The sequence below is a fragment of the Dinoponera quadriceps genome, unplaced genomic scaffold (genome assembly GCF_001313825.1).
Source record: "Dinoponera quadriceps isolate SergipeBrazil2010 unplaced genomic scaffold, ASM131382v1 scaffold405, whole genome shotgun sequence".
Classification (NCBI taxonomy): Eukaryota; Metazoa; Arthropoda; class Insecta; order Hymenoptera; family Formicidae; genus Dinoponera; species Dinoponera quadriceps.
The window spans coordinates 3351731-3365259 of record NW_014554754.1 but is presented as its reverse complement, the minus strand read 5'-3'; the positions used below and the strand labels follow the sequence as shown (position 1 = coordinate 3365259).

At 45.0% G+C, this 13529-nt stretch overlaps 1 protein-coding gene across 1 annotated transcript in view; it reads left to right on the top strand.

Moving 5' to 3' along the window:
* The window catches only part of LOC106741318, a 206265-nt gene extending 194398 nt beyond the window's left edge, over positions 1-11867 (top strand). The window contains exon 5 of the mRNA XM_014613157.1: positions 11559-11867. Coding sequence (XP_014468643.1) covers positions 11559-11867 — 309 coding nt within the window. The remainder of the gene's footprint in view (positions 1-11558) is intronic.
* Positions 11868-13529: the final 1662 nt, after the last annotated feature.

Below are 13529 nucleotides of genomic sequence, written 5' to 3'. Positions count from 1 at the left end.
GTTACTGTAGACATTTTGATTCGGATTTACACGCGAACGTAAATTTCTCATATCTTCTACGTTTGTGAAGAGTAATCAGGCGTGACTGTGAAATTTTACAAGAAATGGATAATTATATCTCAAGCTGACTTTGGAAAAGTCGACGACTAATCATTATGAGCGATTGTCACCAAACTGACGACGAGTTGGAATCTAAAACAAATATACACTCGCACCGCGTTCTGTGTAGGGCGGCTTTTCGGATGTTTTTCTACGTGAAAGACTATACGTCGCNGGGGGGGGGGGGGGGGGGAGATAGCGTGGGTAGAAAATCGCCGGGTAAACAGACGGTTATTTTTTCCACGGCGGGTCGGTAACGGGAATAAAAGCAATTGCGAAAGGGAAAGAAATGAAAGCCAAGCAGAAGAAAAGACGAAGACTCAATAACGTACGGAACCCCGGCCTGTCCGCGCAGCAGCCTCGCCACTTAATCTCTGCTCGGGAAATGAAAACCTCAGGAGGAAAGGGGAAGCGGAGGAGAATCAAGTCGCGCGGTGGACGACAACGAAAAAAGGGTCCGACAGCGTGGAGAAGACTGAATGAAGGCAGGATCAATATTATCGCCGCGAAAATACAGAGCGGCGCGCCGCTACGATTACGACGAAACGCGAAGAAACGTGAAGCGGCTTTCGCGGGATCCAGCGAACACACGTGGTGATGTCGTTACGTGTAAGCCTCAGGGCGAGAAGAACGTATCGATTTGATGCAGTAATATCCCGGCGCTATTGCTTCCATCGTTACATCCGCAGCACTTTTAGAAACCACGGACACGTGGCGAATGTGAAAACAAAAACATACGATTCAGCGGAAACTCAATCCGGATACGATCTGAACGCAATCTCGATCCAATGCGGACCTCGTACCCCGGCCTGACTGTATCCTCGGTACCCACTACGGTATGGACCGAGTTCAGATCGAGAGTCAGGGTTGAGTGCAGGGTTAGTTCAGCGCAACGAACACCACGACCAATTAATCTCTACCGACGCAACAGAGATCGAGGAGAAGAAGGAAGTAGACACCGAGGCGGCGGTTAGGGAAGATAAAGAGAATCTTGCGGTGCTCTTCAAATCACGGTGTCGTCGTCATTTAGCCGGACGATGCAAGCGGCGCAAGAGAGTCGCGTCACGTTTCCGTCGGAAGTAAATAAAGATTCCGAAGCGAGATCGGAAGAAAGGTTGGGGAGACAAGCGTAGAAGTTCGGAAGAAATGGAAGCGGAGGCGATCATATGCGAAGAAGCGATGTACTCGTACATATACGTCCGCATCAGCGTGGTGGCGAGTTTATCGGGTTGCTGGAGGATACAGTCAGAGCACGTATAACGCGAAGTAGAAGCGGAGCAAAGTAGAACAAAGTAGGACGGTGAAGTGAAATATAAAACAAGTAACGCGTTGCGGAATAAAAGATGTAATAAGAATACAAAGTGAAGAAAATGATAATCTCGGAGAAGTATCTCTCTCTCTCTCTCTCCCTCCGCCTAGTATATATATATAAATTATAATTTAAGCCATTGTATAATCTTTAAATAAAAAAGGAAGAAGAAACGTACAACTTACGACTTGGGCGAAGAAAAGGATTAAGCGGAACTACTGTACACGAAACGAATTGAAGTTGACTGTGAGAACGCGTTGAAAATTAGCGGATCGAGCGGGAATAAGTAAAGACGAGATGAGGGTATAGAGAATGTGCAGAAAAGAGGAATCGACTACGAAGATAACGGATGTACGTCATAAAGTGGCTAATCAAAGAGACTCGGGCTGAGAGAAGAGCCGCAGAGGAGACGGAAAAAATAGCAAAGGCGACGATGTACCTACCGGGCGTATATATTTTACCGTTGAACTCGCGAGTTCGCGCGAGCGTTACTAAGCGAGCGAAAAATGATTCGCATTTTTATTCGCGAGCGGAAGACGAATATAAAGCGGACGAATATATTTTTCATATGCAGATACGTCGGAGAGAAAGAGCGGAAATGGGCCAGAAAGATTTTGAAAGATATGCTCCGTGCTCGTTAAAATTGATCGTCGAATTTTCGTGTAAGGGGCCATCTAAAAAACATATTCTCGAAATGTTTGCGAGTCGGAGGGCGGAATGAGAGATGATACATTTTCGATACAGGTGCGCTTTCTCGCAATTTCTCTTAAATTGTTATTCAATTTACTTTCGATCAGAGCGCGCTCTTTCAGCCAAAATATAAAACAAAATATAAACAAGATCAAAATATGATAATATCTTACGTAGCCAAATATTTTCCTCGATCTTTAACGAACGTACACGTAATAAAAGAAGATGATACCATTCAGAGGAAAAGATATACATCACACCAGACACACAGGATTTACTTTAATAATCGTAAAGCAAAATTGAGTTGTCGCTTACAACGAAAATTTACTAAAAAAGATAAAGTGTTCCGCGACTTGTACAGCGTTCGTCGCGGTATACGGGAGGCCCGATGATGAAAAAAGCAAATCTTATTCCACCGATATCTCTAGCTTTCCTTCTCGGCGTTACACCTTTTTCCGCGGTAACAACGGCGGCTCTAAAAGAACGCGAGCGCAATATTCCGCGGGTGTATAATTTCGGGACAGAAAGACGCATCGAGCGAAACAAAGAGAGACAGAGAGAGAGAGAGAGAGAGAAAGATCAGCGAGCGGGCGTAACGTTCGAAATGAAGGGTGGGCGGCCGGAAACGAAGGGAACGAGGCCGGCGATAGACCGCCAGGGGACGGTGGAATGGGTTAATGCGGAAGGCGAGAGTTCGGCATTAAGAAAGAGAGAATGATAAGGGAAAAGACACCGGGCGTGCGAAGCGCTGCAGGCGAATCCCGTGGCAGGGCGCATTGTCGTCAGCAAATTGCGCGTGGGGAAAAGTTTCGTCATATCGGAGAGAGGGGTAGGTAGAGAAAACACGCTGATAACAAAGCGCCGCCGCATCCTCGCCGATTTGAGAAGCGCGACTGCCGTCTCGCATAAAGCGAGAGAGGCGACCGAAAGTCCGAGGGAGGGCGAATATCTTATGCATTCGCGGGACGCGCAACTTTGTAAATGCCGCCGGATTTATCTCACAGTCGCGCCGTCACGACGTCCTCTCGTTTCCTCGAGGCCGTTTCGTCGCAAAACCGTGTGCAAATCTCTCGATAAAAATCCGATCGGAATTACCTGCTTGTATCCCGGATTTGTTGACTCTTCGGCACGCGGCGAACGACTGTCCACGCAACCGTTTACTTACGAACATACACGCCGTTTGATCTATGAATATTTGTCAAACGCGGATGTACACACGCTCTCTCTGTACCTTTTGTATTATAGCACGTCCCCGTTGCTACATCGATACCACGCTATTGTGTAATTTTAAAACAATAAATATATATATATATATATCTTGCGAAGAGAGTTAAATATCTTTTATTATAGTTTTGATGGTTTGAAAAAACAGTTTTTTTCTATTTCTCCGCGTATTTTTTCGATTTCTTTCCCAAAGAAGTTAAGTGAAGTTCATATGTTATTACAACTTGTAATTCTTTTAAGGTGATACATTATTAACATGTAACATATTAATTTCAATTAAGTGCACGTAATTATTTTCTTTATGAAAAGAAATAAATGTGGCATGTTTTAATACATGAATTTTTTTAAACGAATTTTTTTATCCTTACCCTGAAAAAGAAACCCAAAAAATCCGAGGAAAAATTGGAAAAACATTTTTTAACTATACCTCTTATCATTTCAGTAATAATTAATATTATTTTTATATGACCACTACGAATATTTTGCAATTTATAAATTCCTACAGTAGTTTACGGGGAACATTTCGAATTCAAAGTATACTTTCCATGTATCTTGCTCCAGGGTGGAAAATAAGTAAGATAAAATAATGGCAAGATAATAAATATAAGACAGAAATAAAATCACAAATCTTTGTACTTTTCCTCAATTAAGAGACATCCCTCGGGGTGTTGGTCGGCTGACGCGACGGTGAAACGTCTAATTTCATAAAAAATAGAGAGGCGCAAATCTCGCGGGCTTCGGTGTTAGATACGCCAAGTTAGGACGCGGAATTAAGATGGAAAATCGTTGGTACGCCCTTAAACGCAATCGCGAAACGAAACAGCCGCGGGCATCGGAAACGAGCGACACCGGGGTTTCCGACAACGAGACTTTACTTCGTTTATCCACGGCAAGGATAATCTCAATTGGATCCAATTGTTCCTTTTGCGATTAAATCGCAATGGGGAGGAGGATATCGCGCCTCAGAAAATTTATATATATATATATAAACGACCTCTCTCTCTCCCTCTCTCTTAACGGAAGATTCCGTCGATTATTGTGTTCCCTGTTTCAAAGAGACATGAAATCGACGTAGAAACTATGTAATTCGCTAAAAAATCGCGCGCATTTACATATGTATCTCGAAAAAAATAAACAAGGCTCGGTAGCTGATAAAATTCTTATTTGAGAATAAACGGCTCGCGACATCCGGACGTTACAATTTCGCGGTCCTTTCGAGCGATATTTTTCGCGGCGCTTTCGAGACAGAGACAAAAGTACTTTCTACGATGACAAAAACCTATATTGGATTTTGTGCGCAATTCGAGCTCTACGGAAACCCGGTAAGTGAATTTGCCACCAGGTAACTTAACGAGAACGGACGTTTCATTACTAGCTTCTTACGCGAAAGGGGCTTGCGGCTCAAAGGACTTCTGAAAGGTTTGCGCACTTAATCGATAATCTTATCCATATCGATGGCTCGGCTTGAGAAAGCATGTCGTAAAATTTCAAAAGCAGACTTTATCTCATCATCATCCGGATACCGTGAAATCCAGCAACTTACATATTACATCATAAATTCACGTACACGGTGTTGCGAGCGAAACGATTCGTGTTGCTATCGATTACCTTTTTCCAGCCACTTACACAAAGTTTCGCTAATTAAGTTTGATTTCCGCATAATTAATTTCTCGATTAAACTCTCGCCAGAAGCAGAATTAAACATTATTCAAAATTAACCGCAATTATATACATATAGTCATCAAGAGTGTCGGCTGTGCATTTCTGCAATCGAGAAATTTCCAAATGTGGAAAATGGATCACCGACATATGCCGTTCCATAAAATCCCATCGATATCTCATTAGAATGACAAAGACCGAGCCTTTTGCCGTGCCGGTCGGCATGTATAATTCATCGAATGTTGAAAAGCAGCTTGCTCGTTACGACGACGTCGCAAGATGACGTTCGCGGATTCGGCGCGACTCTGTGACTCGTTACTCATAAATTCGGCTCAATATCACGACACGGTAACCGCCGGACGCCCATCGCTGCCGCATCCGCGTAAATCAGCGATATCAGGCATGCACGAATTACCATTTAGGAGCGATTGTTATTCGCTCCGCGAGACAAATGTCTCGGGCGACCCGATACGCGCGGGCGACGCCTCTTCCACCTCCTTCTCCTCCCATGCGTCCGGATAATGAATGCCGGCTTTAATGAAAACGGCGAAACGCGGCCATTACCTCGAAAGATCAATCTCGGATAATCCTTTTAACATCGCGATGCAATTGTGGCCCGCTGATCGCGTAAACCACGCAGAAATTGAAACAGTTGTTGTGGGGGAAAAATGGGAGAAAAGTGTAAAGGAGATGAAGAAGAGTTGGGACAATTTTGACATCTTGTCTTCTGTAGTTTTTCTTTGTTTCTCGAAATTTCGTAACAACAGAAATTGAGATTGATTCGCTGCTTTACTGAAAAAGATGGGACAGATGGTAATTGAGATGGAGAATTGGAACAAAGTATAATAAAAGCAACTATACTTTAATTACTAATGCATTAATTATTTTTAATTGTAATATTCATTAAAGTCATTCACATCTCCATGTATCCCGAACAAAAAATAAACAGATAAATAAATCGAAAAATAAAATGAAATGGAAAGTAGTAAAAGTTAAATTTTTTGACAATTTCGTGAAAACTGAATTTTCACAGATGTTACATTAGCCGCGTTTCAATCCAAGTGTACTACTGTAAAGAAAAAAGCTAATCCTGTCCCAACTGTCCCTTGATATCAACTGTCTCTTATCTCCCCTGATGGCATTTTTCCGCGAGCGAGATGCGAAAGAATGATCTCCCCACTCGAAGGAATTAATTGCAGCTCGAGCGTGGTGCAATTAAGCTTGTTCGCGCGACGCATTCTCGTAGTGTCGTGTCGCTCGCGACGCTCGCCCGCGGGCTTCGCGATACACCATACGTCTGGTTGAAATACATTTCAGACTTTGATTCGCACGCTTCAGCGACAGACGCGGCATCGTTCGCACACAGCCTTTGTTAACGGTACGCTACTCTCGTAAGCGCCATCGGGCATGCGCGCTCTCATAAAGTCTAGATTATTCTCGCAAACGCCAGGCTACGTCGGTATTAAGAAGCGCGGGCACAAAGCAACCGAAAGAAACCCGCCGTTGCAATTCACGCGATGCACCGGGAGGCGCCGTTAAAGCGGATATTACGGAAACGTTGTCTTAACGTCAGCTACGAGTGGCCCAAAGTCGAGCCCCAAGGCGCAGCCCCGCGCCACCGTTGCTTTGAGTTTTGCCTTTGGCTCTCTCGGATCGTGCAGGCCATCCGAAACAGCGTTACGACAGAGTTACATTATTTTCCCGCAGCCTCGCGCGCGGAGGAAGAGGCGAGCGAGGTGGCCAACTTTGGGTATTCCTTTTTTGCGAGCGTCGTAATCCCTCGAATAAAGATTAAGATTCAAGAAGAAACGGAAACGGCTGCTGAAGCTATTTTCTAATTAAGCGTTTCGCCCTCCGGTCGGACTGCACGTCGTAACATTTCGTAATTTTCAGCCGGGAAAAGGAACGTTACACGGCAATGGATGAGATGGCGCGAAGGCTTGTAATTAAACTGCGAAATATTCCTCCGGCGTAATCTCCAAAGGAAACTTTGTTTAAAAAAATATATACGTATACGTTGGTGCATTTGCACTACGCGGCACCAATGTCTGTGCCGGAAATGAGGATTTACACTGCCGTTCTTAGCCAGCCGGCGAACATGCATACATGCGCGTAAAAATGGACGGAATTATTTAAAAAAATATAATTACGCGCGCATGGTAGCGCGGTACCGCGTGAGCTTCATTATTCTCGCGTACTTTCCATCGTTACTGAAAGTTGTCGTTCACACCAACGAGAAATATGAACAAACGAGATCAGCATGAAAATCCATTTTTCTCGCGCCACCGCATAGTACAGACAGCGTGTGCTTTTATAATGAAATAATACGTCGGATATATTTGCGATGTTATTAATTATCGATTTATGCATCTTCTGGCCGAAAAATATGAAGGTTATTTTAACGGGAAAACGCTCATATTTCCGCAACTGTCCGACGCGTGTCCCAAAATGAAAAGGAATTAATCACATTAAGTTATATATAAAGTACTATTAATTACATTTTAAAACTCGATCGCACGTTGTTAATAGGCAATAAAACGAGGTGATATGCCTCAAATTCAGAGTTAGCCGGAAAATTGCACTATGTAGAAGAAGACTATAGTAAATTCCGGTTTTTGCCGTCAAATATGATAATCCAGGACACGCGTCGCGCTCGGGGAACTGGCCGGCCTAAAAATCCGCGGTATTCGGGAGTCCCGTGGTTCCCCTCACAGGAATGCATATTACACGTACGGTTTCCCAATCGTTTCCCATTGTCGCGCGCGCGCTCGTTCGCTCGGCCTGCCGGCCCGCTCGCGCGAGATTCCGGTCACGATCGGCGATCGAACAATGGATCCTTCAGAAATTGCGGCAAATCGTCCTTATGGCCACGGCGGCCCAGGTCCACGGGGCCGTGGCAAACATTGTTCGACGGGATGAACCGTTCGTGGTGAAAAGGCGGAGCACAATGCGGCGCGTACGACGCGAACGCCGAGAACGACGAACAATGATCTTCCGGTATCCCGTACGGACGTGCATAAATCAGCGATATGACGTCGGGCCAATCGTCGAGCCGAGTCGACGGCGGGCCTCGACAACGGCCTTGAAATATCGCCCACGCCGGCATACCAGGACGATTAACCCCCGTCGTCGATATAACTCCGAAGGTTTATGGTGAACATTGTCGCCGTCCGATGAGATCAATTGGCTAATCGCATTATCGGCGTCTTTATCGTGCGAATCAACGTGACGTCGCGCGATATCTCAGGCGACCGAAACTGTTGCGGGAGCAGCAATTTCTTGGCCAACTAGCGGCTCAGTGGGGAAGAGGGGGGAAGCATTCGTTCAGATTTCGTCCGAAATTAAGCGGCCTCGATTTCCGCGATCCCCTCGCGGAATGCGAGAACGCGGCTAATTAGAGCGGCGCTCTTTTTCGTGTTACGTCGCGCACCATGTATTATGTCGACGGGATTTTCACGCGGGCGAGAAAATGCGAATTTAATTAAACGATATTACATCGCGACGGTAATTAGTGCCGAAAAAGAAGCGCTCCTCCGAGTGAGTACACGGGAAGGGAGTCGTAAATAATGTGCAGTCGTAACGAGCGAGCTATCGGCACCGCTCGTTAGAGTAGATTCAATTATCTCGAAATTTTTCATATTCAACGATTACGCCATAATTAAGAATTACGGTGGGGCGGGAAAAAAAGAAGGGAAAACTCGCGAGATCGCTGCCGAATTATAAATACGCGCGTTGAAGAGAGAGTTAATAGGGTCGAAATTTACAAGCTCGTATCGCGTTACATAGTTATTACATTCCTAAAAAACAGAGCGCACTTCGCGCAACTTCGAGAGCCGCGCGTCGCAATAAAACGTAATAACGAATAAATCAAAAGGACGCGCGCGGCCGACGCATTCGATTGAACCGGTTTTTGGCACATCCGTTAAAACCCCACCAACTCACGCGAGAGACACACTGGGATGCGCGGCGTTGCGCAAAATGCAAAACACAAAACGGTGTAATGCATCAATAAAGCAGACGGTCGCTACGAATGCAAGCTGCAAATGCAGCTAACGCGTAACTGGCATTTTCGAGGAAGCAAAAAAAAAAAGAGAGACAGGTCGCGGAGAACAGTTGCGACGCGTATCTCGCTGCGACGTGTTTCGATGAATTTTTCATTACTATCAGCGCGTGTATATCGCGCGTTTCAGCTATTTTGAGGGAATGCAGAGAGAGAGGGAGTCCGTCGGATTTAATTTTTATCTAACGTAACATACAGAGAAAGAGGGAGACACAGGGTGAGCGAGATTGTTTGCGCAACGACCGCCGTTTCGTACACAAGAAGCTCGAGTCACGCGGTGTCCATTATTCTCGCTGCCTCAGTATGCGGAAGTTATTGGTAAGTAAGACGGTCGGGACCCGAGCATTATCTACGAACGGTAGTTCTCCATGGACTAGTAGCTTTAACTTCGGCGAGTCGGCGATCCTCGCCACAAAGCGCGAACGATAGTTCGGTCCAATGTGCTAGTTCGATTAGTTACATGCCTCGTACCGCGGCTAACGTCGAACGCTTAAAGCCAAAACGCCTGCGATCGTCCGCTGCATATGTATGCGACCCGGTATTTCGCAGACGATCCTATGATCCGTCCAAGTCTTCCCAAACTCCCCTAACAATTGCTCGTCGCATCGGAACAACCACCGTGGAAAACTATCCGCCGTGTTACCGCGAAAGTTCACTCATTAACAATGCCCATTTGTTCAAATTAGTTCGTATTCTTTGAATTTTCTAGAGCGAAATCTTCACTCGGAAAGCGAAGTGACTTTTCCCTTTTGGAGTGAATTCTTTCACCCCGTATCGTGGAGTGAATATTTATACTCCGTACGAAATGTAATTTAAACTAATGGCGCATATTACAAGCAATGAGATGATCAAGCCTTTGTAACCATCTTGTGACCGTTGTGCCACTTTTCTCGGCTCACAATATTTCCACTACCGCTTAGAATGATTTTTTATTTATTTAGAATGAGTTCTGATTTCAAGAAATTTGGTTTTCCATATTTAGAAATTGGAAGAGCGAGGTATAAATAATCCAATGGTATTTAACGAGGGTACGTAAAGAATAATGGAAAATAACTCATATTTTCACGAGAGATTCTATAATTAATTTAGGACTGATTTTTAGCAAAGCGTCAATGTGCCAAAAATATATTTTTCTTTTGCAAAAGAACTTTTCTGCCGCTCTCTGTACGGTTTGACGGGGAAGAACAATGCGCCGCGTGAAACAGGGAGTCGCAAGTAATGAACGCAAAAATTCGACTAACGAAACGAAAAATGATCCGACACTCGAATTTATACGCCGTCAGAAATTAAAGCGGACACGGTCCGATTTCCCACTCTCACCTCGGCCTGAGTCTCGCCTTTAATATGCGAAACAAAAATTTCAGCGACCTCGTTTCTCATCCGCGGCTGCGCCGCAAGCCCGGCTGCGGCTTTTCTTTTCTGTAGTCTGGCACGTAACAAACGATTCGCGGCGTGTCGACTTCCAGTGGAATTTTCCTCTTATTACCATCGCAAGCGCGTGCAAATTTAGCAGCCGCACAGTGCGGATCCTAATATATAAAAAAAACCGACAATTCGAGCTGGTGATGTTTTGAAATCGATCGTATGGGAGAAAATATGTTGTCTTACAATTTTGTTTGCGAAAATTTAAATATTTTTCGGTAGATTAATTATCTTTATACCATGTTACTAGTATATTAGCTTATATTATGTTGTTGCATCAGTTATGCATCCTACAATGACTTAAATTCCGGGACCGTATTTTTTTTTTTCATACACGAGAATGATTCAGAAATAAGGGAAAGGGATATAATATAATAGGAGAATTCTCTTCCGAAATAAAGTATGGAGCGTCCCGACAATTCGTCTCGTGAAATCGTACTTTCATGAAAACGTGACCAGACTTCGTTTTCCGCTCTACGTTAGTATATCCATTTGATAAACCCCGACAAAGTCCTCCTCTATTCGATCTTCACTCGTATTCACGCACGAAATTCCAGATATATCATATGTTTTAATATAAAACAAATAACCCATCGTAATCACGCTCATACAAACCCGCGTGAAAGCTTTACAAGAACGTAAACTCGATTAAAAGCTAAATTACATTTTGTAACCCTCTATTGTATTCGGTAACTTTGAAGTTACACACGCCCACAGCTCTATATATTTTTTTTCAATTAAATTTCGTTTGTTTGCCACTGCGCGCCATTATGATTTTGCGGCAATAATACTGCCACCAAACACAGTTTGTTTACAACAGTTATTAATCAATTCCTGTTTCTCGCGCTGGAGCGAGTAATATTTCAAAATAATAAAATATTCACAAATTAAAATTGAACTATTAATTTAAATACATACACGGCAGTGTTTACCGCTTCCCCGCTAGGCCCTTGTTTCCAGAAGCAAAATATCGGCTTAGAGAGAATCAAGCCGAGTTGAGAGCACAACATTTTCTCGGGGGTTTAAACTATTACGTATCGTCTACTCCACCGCTAACTACCTTCCGCTAATCCGCCCGTATCGTATGTTTCGCAGGTACCGCGCGAGAACACTGTCCAGCACCCGCCGTTGGCGCCCTTCAGCACCAATGGCATCCCGACCAGCCTCGGGCTGCGATTAGAGGCCGAGCCGCGGCACTTCGAGGGCGGCGGCGGCCTGGTGAAGATCAAGTGCACCGCCGAGGTGGGCTCGCGAATGTACGAGGCTGAGCGCAGGGTGCTGATGGCGTACGTGAACAACCAGAGGCTCAGCGCCGGCGATCACCTGCACGCGGCCGCGCGCAGCGTCCGCGCCGGCCTGCTCGTCCCGTTCACGGTCTTCGCGCTCGTTCTCCTCACGACGTGACCTACCGGTCTCGCGTGAGTCGGCCTCCTCGGGAATAACGTTCTAGCGCGCGCTCGCGGGATCGCGCGGCGGGTTCAGTGTCAGTTGTCCGATCCTTACGTATAAAAAGTTAGGCTTAGCGATTAAGCACGGCGATCGCCGAGCCCACGTCGAGGAGACCGAGCCGCGACGATCGCTCCTGCAAGCCGATCGCGCTTTCGCGCTCAGCGACCACCCGCACACCGATCGATCGTTCGACGATAGTTTCCGTAAGAGTGATAGATGGAGGGTGAAGATCTCGTTGACACGAGGCGATCGTACTGCGACGCGATGGGGAGGTAAATTTGTGTTAATTGCATTGACACTGCATTAATTATATTTAATTAATTTCAGAATACCGTCGTGGGTTGGGTTGTTATTTTAATTTATTACTACGTCAATTATTGAGTTTGTGGACTGCACGTCGATTTCTGTGTGAAAGTTCTCTACCTCTCTCTCTCTCTCTCTCTCTCTCTCTCTCGTTCTCGCGAGAAGTTACGTTCGGGGTCGATACATAGCGCTCTAGTAATTTTGTAGACAGGAAGTAGTCGGACGAGCGCGCTTCTCCGCATATTTTAAGCGACTTTATAGATCAGTATTCCTCGTTCGGCGGATACTTAGTCGAAAGTTTCCCCGTAATTTTCGCGGCGACGGCGGCGGCGGTGACTCTCACTTCGATTTCTCCTTATCATATTTAACTCCCGATCCTTTTAACGAGTTCCAAGTCGGGGGACTCTTTAAAGTTCCCATCGATTGCGGCTCGCAGTCGTCATTAACTTCTCATTCAAGTTTTAAGATTTTACTGCTAATAGCAAATGTCACAAGCCAGATAGTAGATAACACGAACGCGAACTTGTCGTGTAATAACGACGATCGGCGATATCTCGACGCCGACGTTCCCTGCGCGTTTTCATTCGAAAAATATCAATTCATTTCTATGAAAAATATTAGTCTTTACTCGAGATCGTTCGTTCAAGATTCAATAGCGAGATTGGTTGACTTGACGTGTCAAAATGCAATGTCGATTGAACGATTCAAATGTCCACGGATTTATTTTTGACCTTGTGCTATATTAAATTTCGTTGAGTTTATAAATGAGCACGTGACTCACTCAAATTTCTTAACTACATGAATTTGGAAATCTACGCTTGATTCGTGCTCGATCGTCTCCTCGTGTCTGTTCCGCTTTATACCCCGACAATTACAGCCGTGGGATTTAGACCGAACTAACTGTACTTCATATGGCATGCAGCGTCGTACAGCGGGGATATAAATTCCGGTACAACGCGTGCAAATTCCGTTTTACGGCACGCATGAGATTAACTACCGAAACGCATATAAGTCGCCGCGGTTGTGCGAAATGTGCCTGCGAATAACACATAAATCGATAAATGGATTTATCGTGCCGACATCCCGACAAAGCGAAATTAATATTTCGGATACCGCGCATTGCAAATGCGATCGCGCTGCGGCTGCAAGTGCGAATAACAATTTTATCGAATGAGAATGAGTGAGTGAGTAAGTGAGAGAAAGAGAGAGAGAGAGAAAGACAGACTTCCCTTACAAGGGACCGCGTATATAAGTTAAAAATTCGTGATAATTCCGACAAAAATGGTTTTTATGTCAGTTTTTGTGCGATGTGAA